General features: G+C 42.9%; 1 protein-coding gene across 7 annotated transcripts in view; it reads left to right on the forward strand.

Annotated features, from left to right (window-relative positions):
* The window catches only part of KLHL13 (kelch like family member 13), a 94,444-nt gene extending 81,649 nt beyond the window's left edge, over positions 1-12,795 (forward strand). For 3 of the 7 annotated variants that reach the window (XM_035102272.2, XM_060270320.1, XM_035102271.2), the window contains one exon: positions 10,997-12,791. In XM_035102272.2, coding sequence (XP_034958163.1) covers positions 10,997-11,484 — 488 coding nt within the window. In that variant the 3' untranslated portion in view covers positions 11,485-12,791. Of the gene's footprint in view, positions 1-10,996 lie in introns of all 7 variants that reach the window. The other 4 variants (XM_060270323.1, XM_035102270.2, XM_060270321.1 and 1 more) reach the window with 3 other exon arrangements.
* Positions 12,796-18,478: the final 5,683 nt, after the last annotated feature.

The following is an 18,478-nucleotide window of genomic DNA, read 5'->3' on the forward strand; positions in this document are numbered from 1 at the left end:
GATTGTCCTTTTTTGGTTGATGTCATGGTTCTTCCTCTATATACACAATGTACAGAATTAATCAATTGCTGTCCCCACCCTATATTGATCAATTAAATACCACCTTATCCTTCCCCCCTTTTTGAAGGTATCAAAATCCCCCCTACAGCTAAAACACACAATATCCCACCTTAAATCAAACCACGAATTTTATTAACTGATCTCTATCATTAATTGATTAATTGATTAAATAATCTTTAATTAATCCAATCTAATCATCCAGTCTAATTGCTCCAATTTAATTAACCTTTCAAACTTTTAATTTTATGAAAATAAAATAATTTTCCCTTTTATCAGTTAAAATTCTTAATTATACACATTTAATTATACACCTTGATTCCTGGGAGTTTAGGGGTAATCACACTCTTAATTCATCCTTTTCATTCCGATATATATAAAAAGAAGAGAGAGAGATACATTCAATGCATTAGATTCAATACATTCAATTCATTTTACAGCTCATTCAGTTCCCTTGTCCCTCTACTGGGTGTCGCTGTGAGAGCGTTTCTCCAAGTTTCTGTGAGATTCCTATTGCGTACACTAGATGCCACTGTGTTTTCCTTCCACGTCTGTAGTATGTATAAACTCTATCGTTCCTCTAAGCAAGAAGAAGGCGGAAGTGTGCTCAGCACTTTTTAACTCTCTTTCATCGCCATTAATCCTTTATTTATTTATTTATTTTCTCGGCGCTCTCCCTCGTATTCCTGATTTCTCCCCTCTTCGATCCCGTCTTCTTTCTCCTCCTCTCGCTTCTCTTTTTAGCTCTCCTTTTATTGCGTTTTGGTTTTATTTTCAAAAGCCCTCTCGTTCTTTCTCTCTCCCCCCCGCCGTTCCCGCTCTTGTTTTCTGCCTTTTGCTATGGTACGCGTGTATTTTAACTTGTATTTCAGCCTCCCCTGCAATCTCACAGTTCCTTTGCTTTGTATATATTTGGCTATTAGTTTCTCTGCCTGGCCTGGGATTTTTATTTTTGTTTTGTTTTTAAAACACAGTTCTTTCAACGCAGTTCTCTTTAAGCGCTGGGGGTTTAAATCCCCTCCTCCGCTTAATGCTCTCCCTAGGCAGTCGCTTACTTTGTCCTCCCGGTTTTTGGACTTCTGCACACAGCGTTATAAAAAGTATGTATTTACCGATATGAAGATCTTTCCTGCACTCCAGCCCATCGAGTAAACACGGAGCTCCGGTATGCTTTAAATCTTTTATTTCAGCCGCCGCTTTCTCTTGGTTCAATCTTATCTCTGCCCCCTTTCGTTCTCTTATATTGTATTTCCGCTTCTTAATTAAGTCTCTTATTAGTGTTTATTGATGTTTATAGCCTTATTTGGGGGTCAGCTATGCGCGGCCTTAGAAACAGAGAGTTCAGCATCACTCACCAGATCGTCGCGGCGTCACTCGGCTGAGGCGGCCCTTCTTCCATGCGCTGGGGGGGTCTTCTTTTCCCTTCCACTTTTCAGTGCCGGGAATTCAAAAAACCCTCATTTTTTGCGCTGCTCTGGTCACCTCTGGTCTGAACTGTCCTCTCAGACCTTTTCTGGGGGGCAGGGGTTCGCCGAAACTGCCCCCCCAGTCCCCATCCAGGAGCGGAGAAAATTTCCCTGATCTGCCTCGTGAGAGTGCCTCGCCGGAAGTCCATGATTGTAGAATCCTTTATGGACTTTCCCTTTCCCATACCATAGATATGCATGCCATCCATATCTGTTGTCATATCCCTCCAAATCTAATGCTTCTTCCTTTTCCAGTTTTATCCAGTCCCTAATCCAAACCAAACATGCTACCTCATAATATAATTTAAGGTCTGGGAGGGCGAAGCCTCCTCTTTCTTTTATATCTGTAAGTATCTTATGTTTTATCCTGGGCCTTTTGCCCCCGCCCCCACAAATTTGGAAATATCATTTTGCCATCTTTTGAGGCAGTCATCCTTAACCATTACTGGGACTATCTGAAAAAGAAAGAGCATTTTCGGCAGCACATTCATTTTTATTGCCGCAATTCTTCCTAGCAGGGAGAGGTTCATTCTGTTCCATATTTCTAGATTTCTTTTTATCTCCGACCATACTTTGTCATAATTGTCTTTATACACATTTATATTTATATTTCTTGTTGTTAACCATATCCCTAGATATTTTACTTTTTTATGAATTTCTATCACAATACCTTGCACCAAATCTTTTTTCTCTTCTTCTTTTAGATTTTTAACTAATAATTTAGTTTTATTTCTATTTAATTTAAATCCTGCCACTTCCCCAAATTCTTGACTTTTCTCTATTACCTTGGGGAGAGAATTTTTCGGATCCTCTACTGTAATTACTAAATCATCAGCAAAGGCTTTCAATTTAAATTCATTCTTCCCAGTTTTTATCCCTATAATCTCTTTTTCTGCTCTTAAATTTCTTGCAAGTACTTCCACAAAACATTTTAAAGCATACAGGATGTAAATCAGCCAAAGGCTTTGTTGAAAAGCAGTGTTTTTGCCTGGCACGTAATGGTGCATATTGAAAGTGCCAGGTGAGATTCCATGGGGAGAACACTCCACAAACGACTTGTTATCGTGTTGGCACCCTCTAGACCTCTCGTGGAGAAGGCACGCAAATAAGGGCCTCCAATGATGATCCCAACGATGGATTGGTTCATATGGGGGAGGTGGTCTTTGGGGTATTGTGGTCCTGAGCCATTTAAGGCTTTATAGGTTAAAACCAGCACTATGAATTGGACCCAGAAGCTAATTGGCTGCCAGTCCAGTCAAGCCAAGGTCAGTGTAATATGCTCAAATGGTCTTGACCCAGTGAGCAACCAGACTGCTGAATTCTGCACCAGCAGAGGTTTCCAAACTGTCTTCAGAGGCAGCCCTACGTATAACATGTTGCAGTAATCTAACCTAGAGGTTTCCTGCCAACCTAGCAGTTCAAAAGCACGTCAAAGTGCAAGTAGATAAATAGGTACCGCTCCAAGCGGGAAGGTAAATGGCGTTTCTGTGGCTTAGTCATGCTGGCCGGCCACATGACCTGAAAGCTGTACGCCGGCTCCCTCGGCCAATAATGCGAGATGAGCGCCACAACCCCAGAGTCGGTCATGACTGGACCTAATGGTCAGTGGTCCCTTTACCTTTACCTTTACCTTTACCCTAGAGGTTACCAGAGCATAGATGACAGTAGTTAGGCTATACCTGTCCAGATAGGGGTGTAGCTGGGACACCAGCTGAAACTGATGGAGGGCACTCTGCTGAGGCCAGCTGAACCTCAAGCAACAGTAATGGATCCAGGAGTGCCCCTGAGCTATGTGCCTGCTCCTTCAGAGGGAGTGTAACCCCATCAAGAGCAGGCAACCTCCCACTAAAAGTGCCTCAGTCTTATCTGAAGAGCTTCAATTTGTTGGCACTCATCCAGTCCATTACTGAGACGAGACAATGGTCCAGCACATCCACTGCCTCACCTGCAGATGTAAAGGAGAAATAGAGTTGTGCATCATCGCCATATTTCTGACAATGTACTCCAAAACTCTGGAGTGCTCTGGACACCTCTTGAGATTCATCTGCTGCAACAGCAGAGTTAAGATACTGGTGGATCATGAATGAAGGCCAACCTAGCATTTGGCAACAGCGTCTGCAAACCCAAGGTCCGGCAACCATAATTCCCCAGGTCGGAGGAGAGGCTAGCACACGGCACAGTCACCAACTGCCTGTGCCTTGTGCCCCTTACCTGGCCTGCCCCGCCTCCTACACCTACCCTCCCGCTGCCCTGAATCACTGCAAGTAGAGCCTCCCCTGCTTTCCCCAACTCTTCTCTTTGCAAGCACATCCTATGCCTCAACAAAAAACCCAAATTAAGAAACCCACAATTTAAAAACCGCTTTAAAACATCCTATATAATAAAGTCCCTGTGTCTCTGCATCCAGATTCCGTGTGTCCCGTTTTCCGCGCTACTGAGCATGTGCCCCACGGACACAGGGATTGGACGCAGAGACTGGACGCACACAGCCCGGGGGGGGGGGGAATGCGGTTCTCTCTCCCTCAATGGCTTCCCCTCCAAACTGCCGTTCCGTGCCTCGCCTCCCAATTAATGGCGCGAGGGGAAGAGGGGAAGGGACCGTGAGGGATTGAGACGCGAGCGCGCGTTCCCCACCACCACCGGGGCATTCATGTCCCCGCTGCTGCCGTTCCCCACCCCCACCCCATCGCCGCATCCCAACCCCTCCCCCCACCCGGGTGTGGCGGGCTCAGCTCTGGGTGGGTTGGGAAAGGCGAGGAGAAGTAGGCTGCTTTCCCCCCTTTTTTCCTCTCCTACGCTCCCCCCCCCGACGACCAGTAGCAAGCGGGCGTCACGCACACGCACACTCTCCCCCCCACCCCTCTGCCTACCGTTTCCCTCGCGGTGCAGGGTCAGAGGCAGACAGAAGCGGGGACAGCGCATGGGGGGGAAGGAAGAGCAGCCCGGGGGGGGGGAGAGGAGATGTTTGACAGGGAGCAGGGAAGGAGGGGTGGGTGGCAGCATGTTCTAGCATGTTCTAGCACCCGTTAATTTAACGGGCTTCAAGATACTAGTTTTATTATAAAACATATTATTACTGAGTAAGATTGCTTCCCACTAGTCCCATAGTTTTTTAAAAATGTAATTCCATTAACCTGTATCAAGATCGGTTTGCTCTTTTCAAGCAGTGATTTTTAATGCCCCTCACAAATCCTAATTTCCTTTCTAAACTGTTCAAAACAGGACATGCTATGACATCTTCAGATTTCATTTTAGATACAGTTATCTCAGCTGGCAGGTGATTATTTTCTGAAACAACCTCCTTAATAACTTATTTGTGTTTCTTCTTAAACCTTCAAAAAAAGGTTTATTAGGAAATCACAAACTCAGCCACCATGCTGTCTCTAATCCTACAGGGGTCTCTATTGTAAGAGCTGACTCATTTTGTTTTTGTTTTTTTAAATATATTTATTAAAATTTTATAACAACAAAATACAACTACAAAACACACTCTACCCAATATATAAAATGTAAAAATACAAAAATACAGAAATACAAAACAACAAACACAAAAAACCAAAAAACATAAAAATAAAAAACTCTCATTTATAAACCTTATTTCTAATCTATTGACTTCCTCATTCCTCCTCTTTCTGCATTCCATTAAAAATCATCTTTGTTGTTGTTGTTTAGTCGTTTAGTCGTGTCCTACTCTTCGTGACCCCATGGACCATAGCATGCCAGGCACTCCTGTCTTCCACTGCCTCCCGCAGTTTGGTCAAACTCATGTTCGTAGCTTCGAGAACACTGTCCAACCATCTCGTCCCCTGTCGTCCCCTTCTCCTAGTGCCCTCAATCTTTCCCAACAGCAAGGTCTTTTCCAAGGATTCTTCTCTTCTCATGAGGTGGCCAAAGTATTGGAGCCTCAGCTTCACGATCTGTCCTTCCAGTGAGCACTCAGGGCTGATTTCCTTCAGAATGGATAGGTTTGATCTTCTTGCAGTCCATGGGACTCTCAAGAGTCTCCTCCAGCACCAGAATTCAAAAGCATCAATTCTTCGGCGATCAGCCTTCTTTATGGTCCAGCTCTCACTTCCATACATCACTACTGGGTAAACCATAGCTTTAACTATACGGACCTTTGTAGGCAAGGTGATGTCTCTGCTTTTTAAGATGCTGTCTAGGTTTGTCATTGCTTTTCTCCCAAGAAGCAGGCGTCTTTTAATTTCGTGACTGCTGTCACCATCTGCAGTGATCAAGGAGCCCAAGAAAGTAAAATCTCTCACTGCCTCCATTTCTTCCCCTTCTATTTGCCAGGAGGTGATGGGACCAGTGGCCATGATCTTGGTTTTTTTGATGTTGAGCTTCAGACCATATTTTGCACTCTCCTCTTTCACCCTCATTAAAAGGTTCTTTAATTCCTCCTCACTTTAGTAATTTCTAAATCTTACATAATCTCTAAATTTTACTTAATATAAACTTATTTCTATACATTTTAATTCTTAATACTTTACATTCCCAACTATATCCTTTCTTTTTACTCAGTTATACCTAATTCTAACAATACTTATCTCTCACCATTATATTATCTACAACCACTTTGTATCTCCCTCACTTCCATTAATTATGTTCTATTATACTCTTATTCTTTAAATAAACTTTAAATTTCTTCCAATCTTCTTCCACTGCTTCTTCACTCCAGTCCCGAATTCAGCCAGTTCCATGTATTCTATCAACTTCTTCTGCCATTCATCCACTGTTGGTAATTCTTCATTCTTCCAATTCTTTGCAATTAAAATTCTTGCAGCTGTTGTGGCATAAAGAAAAAAGGTAACATCCTTCTTAGGTATTTCATCTCCAATTATCCAAAGTAAGAAGGCTTCTGGTTTCTTAACAAAGGTGTTTTCCAACACTTTTTTCAATTCATTATAAATCTTTTCCCAGAAGTCTCTCACTTGGGGGCACGTCCACCACATGTGGAAGAAGGTTCCTTCTTGATTTTTACATTTCCAGCATTTATTATCTTGTTTATGATAAATCTTAGCTAACTTTACCGGGGTCAAATACAATCTATACATGATTTTCATCAAATTTTCTCTTAAAACTGTACACGCGGTAAATTTCATACTTTGCTTCCACAACCTTTCCTAATCTTCCACCATGGTGTTGTGCGCTACATCTTTTGCCCATTTAATCATTACTGATTTTGTTTGTTCATCTTTCGTATGCCATTCCAACAATAAATTATACATTTTTGACAAATTTTTACATATTGGTTCTAACAATTGACTTTTTCATTTGAAAACCAACTTTTTTATCCATTTTATACATTTCATTAATTTGATGATAATCAAACCAATCATTTACTTTACTCTTCAACACTTCATATGATTTTAACTTCACTTCGTCTCGTTCCTCAACCAATATATCACTATATTTTAGCCACTTTGTTGACGTATTCAATCTTTTATGTGCCTTCGCTTCTGCTGGTGAAATCCACCTGGGTGTTTTTGGTTCTAACAAATCTTTATACCTGTTCCATACATTATACAAAGATTTTCTAATAATATGACTTTTAAAGCCTTTATGAACCTTCACTTTGTCATACCATAAATATGCATGCCATCTAAAAACATTATCATGTCCTTCCAAGTCAAGTATATCATCATTATCTAGCAAAAACCATTCTTTCAATCAACAAAAAGCTGCTGCTTCAAAATATAACTTCAAATCTGTCAGGGGGAAACCGCCTCTTTCTTTAACATCTGTTAAAAGTTTATACTTAATTCTTGGCTCCCCCCCCCCGCCAGATAAATCTCAACAATGCCTTTTGCCATTCTTTAAAACAACCAACCTTACCAACAATATGCAATGCTTGGAATAAGAATAACATCTTTGGCAACACATTCATTTTTATCACTGAAATTCGACCCATAAGAGACAAATTCAAATTCGACCAACCTTCTAAATCATACTTAATTTCTTTCCACAATTTCTCATAATTGTTCTTGAACAAATTAATATTTTTTGCAGTCATATTCACTCCCAAGTATTTCACATTTTTCACCATTGTCAACCCAGTGGTCTCCTGTATTTTATTCATTTCCTCTGGTGTGCGGTTTTTACCTATCACTTTGGTCTTCATTTTATTTAATTTTAATCCTGCCAACTGTCCGAACTCTTGAATCAATTCCAGTGCTTTAATTGCACTGGTTTCTGGATCTTGCAAAGTCAATACTAAATCATCCGCAAAGGCTTTTAACTTATACTGTTTTGAACCTACTACTATTCCTTTAACATCCTCATTTTTTCTTATCATATTCAGCAAAACCTCCAAAACTGTTATGAAAAGTAGAGGGGAGAGTGGGCACCCTTGCCTGGTTCCTTTTTCTATTCTTATTTCTTCTGAGACCACGTTATTTATAATAATTTTTGCCTTTTGATCAGAATAAATTGCTTTTATACCATTAATAAAACCATCCCCCACCTCCATATTTTTCATATTTTTTATCATAAAATTCCAAGAAACATTATCAAAGGCCTTTTCTGCATTGATGAATACTAACACTGCTTTGGTATTGATTTTTACTTCTAATTTCTCTAATATATCAATAATATTTCTAATATTATCTTTCATATGTCTTGCAGGCAAAAAGCCTGCTTGATCTTGATGAATCTGATCCTTCAATACCTTCTTCAATCTGGCGGCCAAAATACTTGCAAAAATTTTGTAATCCACATTTAATATCAAAATGGGGCAATAATTCTTCATCTGCATTCTGTCCGTATCTGGTTTTGGTATCAGAGTTACAGAACTGACTCATTTTGACTGGGATAAGTTGTACCTCAGGGAGGCCTAGCAAATCCAATGCACCTTTGGGGTAGATGTCAAGAACTTCAAAGTCTAGCCAGTGCATGTAAATCATTGCATCCTTCAAACACCTCATCTGAAGGAGAGAGCAGCCTACAGAGTCTGTTTTGCCTGATTCACATCAAAATGCTGTGATTTAAAAAAACTATTTTAGTTGGCAGCAGTGCAGCAGTTAGCTTATTCTCTTAGTGTTATCAGTTCCCTGAACAATTGTCTCCCCCAGAGAGGGCTGGAAGCCAGAGGAGCATATGCCTCTCGTCTGCCACATGCACCTGTGTCAGAGTGGAAGGAGTGGAATGCCTACAGTGGGGCCCCCCGAATCCCTTCAGCTGCCTTCTTCTTGGATCAGCCTTTCCATGAAATAAATATCTCCCTCCCATAAGAGGCTGCAACATGAGTACAGAGGTACCTCAAGTTACAGACGCCTCAGGTTACAAACTCTGCTAGCCTGGAATAGTTACCTCGAGTTGAGAACTTTGCCCCGGGATGAGAACAGAAATCGTGTGCCGGCGGCACAGTGGCAACAAGAGGCCCCATTAGCAAAGCACACCTCTAGTTAAGAACAGTTTCAGGTTAAGAACAGACCTCCAGAATGAATTAAGTTCGTAACTAGAGGTACCACTGTACTGTTTCCAAGTGGGGTCGAGTTCCTTGGCATCTCAAAGCTAAAAGACTGGGTGGCAGGTGCAGAGGGACCCCCTTCTCAGCCTTAGACCATGGAGGGCAGCTGCCAATCAACTCTGGGCTGATCCTATAGAAGTCTGTGTTGTTTTAAATGAGTTTGTATCTACCGCTGGTTGTAGCAGCCTACTCTGGCTGTGGGTGTTTTTGGTCAGAATTAGGAATCCTACTCTTTTGAACAGCATCTTCTACAGAGGATGCCATAGCAGCATAAAAGGTGCAACAGAACACTATAACTATGGTAGCAAATGGTGCTCTCAGCACTCAAGGTCTATGCAAAGCCCTTTTCATCTGGCATAAAATATTATTTTTACATATATGCTCCTAGGGTCGGAACTGGTAGTGTCTGACCATAAATGAGAGCTTGGGGTCCTAGTGGATAGCTTGATGGAGACATCAACCAGGTGTGTGGCAGCTGTTAAACAGGCAGATTCCATGTTAGGGGGAAGAATTGAAAATAAAACTACTGATATCGTAATGATATAATACAAATCTATTGTGCAGCCACATTTGTACAGTTCTGGTGGCCTCACCTTGAAAAGGATATTGTAGAGTTGGATAAAGAGCATGATAAAGGGAATGAAGTAACACCCATATGAGGGAAAGTGGCAGCATTTAGGGCTTTTTAGTTTAGAGAAAAAGTGAGTAAGACATGACACAAGTTTGTAAAATGATGCACAGTATGGACAGAGAAAAGTTTTTCTGTCTCTCACTTGACACCTAGAACTCATGGACATCCAACTTGGATGGCTTTAAAAGAGGATTGGATCAAATTCATGAAGGATAAAGTTGTCAGTGGCTCCTAGCCATCCTAGGATGGCTCTGCAGTGCCTCCATGATTGGAGACAACATTGCTTCTGAATACCAGTTTCTGGAAACCACCGGAGGAGGAAGTGCTGTTGTACTCAAATCCTGCTTGTTGGTTTCCCACCAGAATCTGGATGACCACCGTTAGAACAAGATAATGGGCTCCTCAGGCCACTGGCCCCATCCAGCATCATCTTATGTTTTTATTCTTGCATTTTATTGTAGGGAGGGTCCCAACGCAACAGGGTCCCAACGCACAGGCATGTTTTTAGCACTTGTGCCATCTTCAAATGTGTCTGCATGAATTTTTTGTGTGTTTTGATAAGTAGTTATTTATTGCATTTATTGCTATTTGTGTATTTGCTAGGAACTTTTATATGTAGCCCTTCATCCTGATTGTATTTTAGAGTGGTGTACAACCAAATTATATCACAATACAAATTAGCAGTAATAAAAGTAGACAAACAAAACTTAAGATATACTGAAAGTTCAAAATGACTGAGTGAATGAAAATAGTTTTGCCTTAATGCTGGAAAAATTGCAGTGTGTTTAAAGCTGCTTACAATGTTATTGTATAATAGAACATCAGATCAAACTAATCAACAAAGTGTTAGGAGCAGAACCCAGCAAACAATTTTTTAAAAGGAAAGAACCTATTCAAAGACGAAATGGTAAACATTTTTAAAGCACGCAGATGTAAATACAGTTGGCATCCATTTCATGGAGGGTTCTGTTCCTGGCCCCTGTTCACATCAGCAAAGCAGGCATAAACATACCCCTGCCCTGTTCTGCTGTTTTAGTGATGTGTTTAATGACATTTTTGTCACTTGCGGGTTCAGTTTTTAATGTTTAATGCTGTATTGTGTTTTTAATATTTGTTTGGAAGCCACCCAGAGTGGCTGGGGAAACCCAGCCAGGTGTGTGGGGTTGTTGTTGTTGTTGTTGTTGTTGTTATTATTATTATTATTATTAATCCCCTGAAAGACTGGGAGTAGCTGCTGCCAGTCAGTGTGGACAATATTGAGCAAGATGGGCCAATTGTCTGACTATGGAAGTCAGCTTTCTGTGCTTCTAACTGTTAATCTCATTAGCATTCCTCTTACATGAGGTGTTTGCTTTTGTTTTCCTGTCCTAGGAGGCATTACCCACGACACTTTCCAGAAGGAACTAATGTGCTTTGACCCCGACACAGACAAATGGACTCAGAAGGCTCCGATGACCACAGTTAGGGGCCTTCACTGCATGTGTACTGTCGGTGACAAGCTTTATGTCATTGGTGGAAACCATTTTAGAGGAACCAGTGATTACGACGATGTTCTAAGCTGTGAATATTACTCACCAAGCCTAGACCAGTGGACACCAATCGCTGCTATGTTGCGTGGTCAGAGTGATGTCGGGGTGGCTGTGTTTGAAAATAAAATATACGTTGTGGGAGGATATTCATGGAATAACCGTTGTATGGTGGAAATAGTCCAGAAGTATGACCCAGAAGAGGATGAGTGGCACAAAGTCTTTGACCTCCCAGAATCCCTTGGGGGCATCCGTGCCTGTACTCTGACAGTCTTCCCTCCCGAGGACAATACATGCTCACCATCTAGAGAATCACCTCTTTCGGCCCCTTGAAATGAGGCATCGCTGGACTTACCATGTTGTCGCTCCAATACCACTGCACTGCAACAGGGAATTGCCTATTTGTCTTCAGTAGTATCTTACAAGGCTTATCCTGAAGCAGCTGGCACAGTAACACAGTTGGGGGTGGGATGTAACAAGAAGATGGGCGTCACTTGTGGGGTTTGGTCTAGAAAGTTTATCAAGTGGACAACCAAGTGCCAAGCAAAGTGAGGTTTTATTGTTTCATTTTGTTTTTTGAGCCAAACGCTTAAAAAATGAGGTATTGTCTTAGGAAAAGAAAAACCTTTGCACCAGGCACATAGATATTCTGTACTGGGTGCACGGGTCACATAGATCAAGACCCTGTAAGTTGAGCGTGTGGGGGGCAGGGTGTGTGTGCAATGAATGGGGAACCTTGTTTGCTAAGCCTTGTTGCTGGAGGACCATCTTTCCTCGCTGCACCTCTGGAGAGAGAGGGAGCCCCTGATGCACACAACTTTCAGCAGCTATCTGGCCTCAGCTACCTCCTTCTTCTAATGGAGTATTTCAGACCTGTTTACTGACCTGACACTGGAGGTGCTTTTCAGAGGATATGGCGGACAAGACCATTAATAGATATACAATAGGCAGACCCTGAATCTATAAACCAGGGTTGTTGTTTTTCTAAATAACATATTAAGGGGTTTTCTTTTCCTTTTACTTTCTGAACCGCCACATGCAAAGTGAAATGTGCTGGAGATTTGTAATTGTGTTTTTACTTTTTGTTCTCTTCCTCCTTTCCTTTCCTCTGCCCCTGAAATAAAAGCTCTGATTCATCATGGGAGCCTGAGCAATTCATATATTGGAGATAGGGGGTTTGGTTCGATTGCGCAACCCAGTGGGGTGCCTGTACTACTTATTTTTGGTAAACAAGGGCTAGAATCTCTTAATTTGAAGCCACTAAAATTTTGAGCAAATGGTTCCCTACTTCCCCCTCCTTCTTTCTCTTCCCTCCATGACCCCCCTCCAAATACCCTTTTCTTGGTTAAGAGAACTTGCTTCTTACACCTCTGTATAAAATCTCAGTTAATACGGTTGTTTAGCACAAAATGCAGCTTTTACAGAGAGCTGCTTTTACTCAGAGAATTCAGACTACCCTGTTTCTTTTGTTCAATAAAATCTTTAACTGCAATTAGTTGGGTGGTTTTTTTAATTTGTAATTGTTTTAAAGGGCTCATTAACCTTCTCTCCCACTTCCCTGTTGCCAGGAAACGTCTGTACCGGTATGTATCTTTGTGTGTGGGTAGCACAACCTGCTGGGAAGACAGTTTTGTAAGAGCTTCCAAATTTGGGGGGGGGGGGGGGCGACACTTGACCTACTTTTCCAGAAGCTCCCCTGGGAAGCCCAGGCTGAGCCTGTTATGAATTCTGTGTCTGCAAGGGGGTGGGGTGGGCACTGGGGCTGAAAAGGTATTCGCAGAAAGCCAGTTTGGCTGAGCTTAATAAACCACCCCACAAGATGGAGCAGTATCTCTGGGGCATGCTTGGAAGAGGTTTGTCAGCCGTGGCTTTGAGGCACACACAGGGCTCTCAAGTGGAAAGGCCAGAGTTCAGTGGTGGGAGGCATCTCCAGGTTCTGGGCTAGGAGGGAGCCCTGTCTGCAACACTGGAGAGCTAATGCCAGCCAGCTAGATGGCTCCTATTGGAAGGGACCCCAAGGGTCATTTCTCCCAACCCTCTACAATGCAGGAATAACACCTAAAACATCTATGACAGGTGGCCATCCAACCTCTGCTTTAAAACCTCCAATGAAGAAGAGTCCTCCACCTTTCCATCCCATGGTCGAACAGCTCTTAAAGTTCTTCCTGATGTTTAGTTGGAGTCTCCTTCCTTGTAACTTTAAGCCGTTGGATCATGTCCTACCCTCTGGAGGAAAAGAAGCTTGCTCTATCCTCCATGGGACAGCCCTTGAGATATTTGACTGGTGCATGGCAGCTTCCTAGGTTCCTATGGGTGGCGTGCAGTGTAGTGAAGGAATGTGGTTTGCAGAGTTGGACAAGGCAGACTTGGGTTCAGATGTGATGCAGCATGTAGCTCTCTGGGGGACCTTGGGCCAATCTCTAGGCTCGTCCAGAGGCAGCCAGTGGGATGCTCTCCAGAGGCTGTTGTTGGGCTACCAACACCAATCAGCCAGCAGAGCTAATTGTCATGATTGATGGGTGTAGTAGTCCAATAATACCTGAGGGGCGTCCCATTGGCTGCCCTGATCCTTGCCAACTCCAACCTACCTCACAGGGTTGTTGTGAGGATAAAAGGTGTGAGGGGGATCCTGGTCTTGGAGAAAAGGTGAGACAAGACGTAATAAAATTAAAATTAGCAAATTAATAGACTTCTGCAGCAGCAGAGAAAAAGCACTGCTATATTGGTTACATAATGGAGCTTTCTGAGAATCTCCTTTTTTCATTAAATAAAGTGGTTCGTATGGGTGCAAATATGTGAAAGCCTGCACTCTTCTGAGGGATGAGAGTGGTGACTTAATTTTTTCCAAAGATTGGAAATCAATGTCTACCAGATTAAGCATCAGCAGTGCCCATTTTCTCACTGCATACTGTTTGCAGGTTGCAGGAATGCAGCATTTCTGAGCACTGGGTTTGGATTGCTCTCAAGGTTCAGAGGCAGGGTGGATTTCTCAGAAGCGAGGCATTGGCAGGATTCTGTACAGAAGGCCCAAAAGTCTGCAGGAAGCAAATAGATCTACTTCATAAGCAGTTCTCTGGAAGAGCCCAGCACAGGCGTATCTGCAGGGGCAGCCAGAACTCTTTTTGCTAGGGTTGCAGTGTTCCCAGAACATTTGATGTCATCCTGAACGGCTCTTCTCAATCGGCTTAATCAAGAGGTGGTGAGTTAAAACTATGGAAATCACTCCCACAAGAGACAGCTGGCTTTAAAATGATCAGACAAAAGCATGGGGGATAAAATTGGCCACTAACCCTGATAGACATGTTCTGCCTCCACCGTTAGAGGCAGTATGCTTCTGAATGCCAGTTGCTAGAGAGGTTGGGTTTCCCATCTGGTGGGCCACTGTGGGAACAGGATTCTGGGCCAGATGGACCCAATGGCCTGGTCCCGCAGGCTCTTATGTTCTCTAAACCCCTTGGTATTCTTGCTTTTGACATCTGGGATAGTGGAGACCCGCTCCCTGCTGTCCATTTATGACAAGTTGCCTGAAGGCACTTTGCACTGCAAATACTCCCTCTCTCACCCATTGAGGTAGCTGCAGGCTGAGCCTGAAAACTTGACCTCATCCTCTTAATAAAGACAGCAAAACCATGCAGCTAGAAACATTGTGTCTTCCACCTCCCTACACCCCCCTGAAATTCCAAGGCACCAGTAAATTATCCCCCCCCCCATTTACCCACTCACCCTTAAAAAATTATTGGTCTTTTTGCATTTTATAAGGGCAATGCCAAAATAGATTTGCTGGAGCCGCAATTCTCAGTGGTGGTCCCAGGAAACATGAATACCACTGCTGCCATGATATAAGCATTAAATAAAGTACAGTATGTGAATCCAAAGTCTGTGTCTGCTTATGTAACTGCTCTAGGTTTAGGAGGCAGACCAAGAACAATGACTCAAGGCAAAGCATAGACATCCTCTCTGTGTTTACACCCCCCTTACTCTAAAAGTTTGTCTATGTGCTTCTACGTTCAACTGGCAGAATTTTGAAGGTTTTAAGGCAGGCCAGTGCTGCTTTGTATATTACATTTCCCCCATTTTATAGTTTGCTACAGATATTTTAATCCTGCTGTTCCCCAAAATTTCCCAGATGGAAAGCAATTGCAGAGAGTGCAATTCAAATTGTCATAATAATCATGAGAATTAAAAGGCAAGGTGATCTTGAAAGTCAGTTAATGATCAGTCGCAGAAATTAGATCTGAATTATTTGCAGTGAGGATTCAATAGCAATATCTGCTTTATGGATTTACCGGTATTTTTGTATATATGTGATGGTTTATAAGGCTTCTTGACATGGCAGCAACAGGACCAAAATTAGATCTAAAAAGCCTGGATAAATTGTAGGAAGGGTCATCGCCCAGCTGAAGAAATGTCAAACTGGATGCCAGGAGAACCTTTTGTAGTGGAGACCAGTGTCAAAGGCTGACTTGTTATCTCATTGGTAAATGCAAGACTTCAGTGATCAATTATTGGTTGTGCATTTTTTAATCCTTTGTAAGGGACCTGTGTACGAGACACGGGTGGCGCTGTGGGTTAAACCACAGAGCCTAGGGCTTGCCAATCAGAAGGTCGGCGGTTCGAATCCCTGCGACGGGATGAGCTCCCATTGTTCGGTCCCAGCTCCTGCCAACCTAGCAGTTTGAAAGCATGTCAAAGTGCAAGTATATAAATAGGTACCGCTCTGGCGGGAAGGTAAACGGCGTTTCTGTGCACTGCTCTGGTTTGCCAGAAGCAGCTTTGTCATGCTGGTCACATGACCTGGAAGCTGTATGCTGCTCCCTCGGCCAATAATGCGAGATGAGCGCCGCAACCCCAGAGTCGGTCACAACTGGACCTAATGGTCAGGGGTCCCTTTACCTTTAAGGGAGCTATGTGGTGGGTTTCTGGCTTCCTTAGAAATTTCCATGGTCTGTATATGTATGCTAAATTTAAAAGCAAGAGTATGCATAATTGGGATCTCAGACAGCAGAGCTGGCAGCCATTTGCTGATGTTCTTAGGCTGTTATCTTCCCTCATCTCCAGCCAGGTGAAGAAGAAGAAGAAGAAGAAGAAGAAGAAGAAGAAGAAGAAGAAGAAGAAGAAGAAGAAGAAGAAGAAGAAGAAGAAGAAGAAGAAGAAGAAGAAGAAGAAGAAGAAGAAGAAGAAGAAGAAGAAGAAGAAGAAGAAGAAGAAGAAGAAGAATAGTAGTAGTAGTAGTAGTTTGGATTTGATATCCCGCTATATCACTACCCGAAGGAGTCTCAAAGCAGCTAACAATCTCCTTTCCCTTCCTCCCCCACAACAGACACCCTGTGAGGTGGGAGGGGCTGAGAGACTTCAAAGAAGTGTGACTAGCCCAAGGTCACCCAGCAGTTGCATGTGAAGGAGCGGAGACACGAACCCGGTTCCCCAGTTTACGAGTCTACCGCTCTTAACCACTACACCACACTGGCTCTCTGGTGTCAGGGATTGTGGACCAGCAACACCTGAGAGGCTGCAGCTCCCCCACCCCATCTTCAAGGGTGTAACTAAGCGATTTGGCTTTGCCAGGAGTGGCTTCTTCACTTTTCACTCAAGGGTGCAAGTGCCCTGCAGGATCAGAGCAAGATTATTTTAGTCTAGCAGTCTTTCCAAGAACCTCAGTGAACAGGTGGCTCACTGGACATGCATTGTCCACCAGTGGACTGCTCCCTGTCTTGACCCTTACCCCTTGCTTTAAGCTATGTGTTCACAAAAGGTAGGCTCGAACATCTTTCTCCTGCACTTGGCCATGTTATCATGGACTTCAGGACTTCAGCCATTGCTCTGCTCTGTTCCAATTTAAACTTGAATGCAGTCCCCCCTCCCTCCCCTGCCAACTCACACAATCATTTCTTGCATACCCAGCTGTTCTGGAAGCATTCTCTACTGAGGAGGGGGCTTCTCTGACCCTGTACCAGCAATGTTTAAAGTTGCAGCTGTTTCATGGGCGGTGTTGAGCGCAGCTGCAGGAAGCAGCTTGAGCAGCTGTTGACACTGGAGCTGATGAAGGATGAAGTAGAGGGAGACAGAATTTGCTCTCCTCCCCCCCAATTATTTTTATTAATTTTCCAAATTCTTACAAATCAAACCAATTTAATTTAATTTAATTTAATTTCTTAAAATCAGGTTTCCCACTCCTGTTCTAAACATATGATAATAATCATTTCCTCGCATAGTCACATCATTTCTTATTTAGAATCCAGTTGACATCCTTCACTTGCCGTTAAACCATTCTTCCAGCTGGCCTCTTTTTTCACCTTACAAATAGCACCTCGGTTACATCTTATAAATAAACAATCTATTTCACGTGTATAGTCCTTCATATACATTGTTTTTGCGGACCTGATGCGCTGGGAGAGTTAACACTTTGTAGTGTTTATCTGGATGGTGTAAGGTCACATTCCATTCCTTCCGCTGTTTACAGACTAACATACAAGCTGCAGCCATAAATAGCTCAGAGTGCATATACAGACTCTGCCATTTATATTCTACTCTGTAGTTCTTCCTCAGCACACAGTTAAAAGCAAGATCTTTTCTCAAATTCAGCCTCTTTACCACATGTGTCCGGCAGCAATTCATTCATTTTTCTCCCACTGCATTCCTCCAACGGCAGTCCAGGAATAATTTTAAATAAAAGTCCATTCAGCCTCGGTCGAGGGGGGAGGGCATAGTAAACCCTGGCTTATACAGTTGAAGGTGGCTTTTTAAAACCATTTTGGGTTTAAACCATTTTGGGTTTAAAGGAAATCACTTGAAATTACCGTAGGTTTGGAAGTAGACGGGCAACCACTGGAACTCGTACAATATAGAATATTGGTGTAATATGCTGAGCTCTCCTTATTCCAGCCAGGAGCCAAGTGGTTGCATTTTGCAGTAGTTGAAATTTCCAAGCTGTCTTTAAAGCACATTTCAGTAGTCTAATCTGGATTTCACTATTATGGGGAAAGAAAATGCTGTGTCATGTATGGAAATACAGAAATCAAATAAAACACTCTTAAAAAGTTAAATGAAAAAGAGAATAAGATTACCATGCAAGGCTACAGCTTCTGCGCGCGTGCGCACACACACACACACACACACACACACACACACACACACGTAGATAAGTGGTGGCAAAACATTTGGTGTGGTGGACCCTCAAACAGGCTGAAAAGTTTGCTAGTACTTCTCCAAGCGAAGTAGATAAGCCAAGATGGGGAATGCATAGCCCCATACGAGCCATAACATCACCCATGTCACTTGTATCCTTGGCTACACCTTTATTCACCTGGCTCTAGAACCTTTGTGAATG

Source organism: Zootoca vivipara, chromosome Z (assembly GCF_963506605.1).
Source record: "Zootoca vivipara chromosome Z, rZooViv1.1, whole genome shotgun sequence".
Classification (NCBI taxonomy): domain Eukaryota; kingdom Metazoa; phylum Chordata; class Lepidosauria; order Squamata; family Lacertidae; genus Zootoca; species Zootoca vivipara.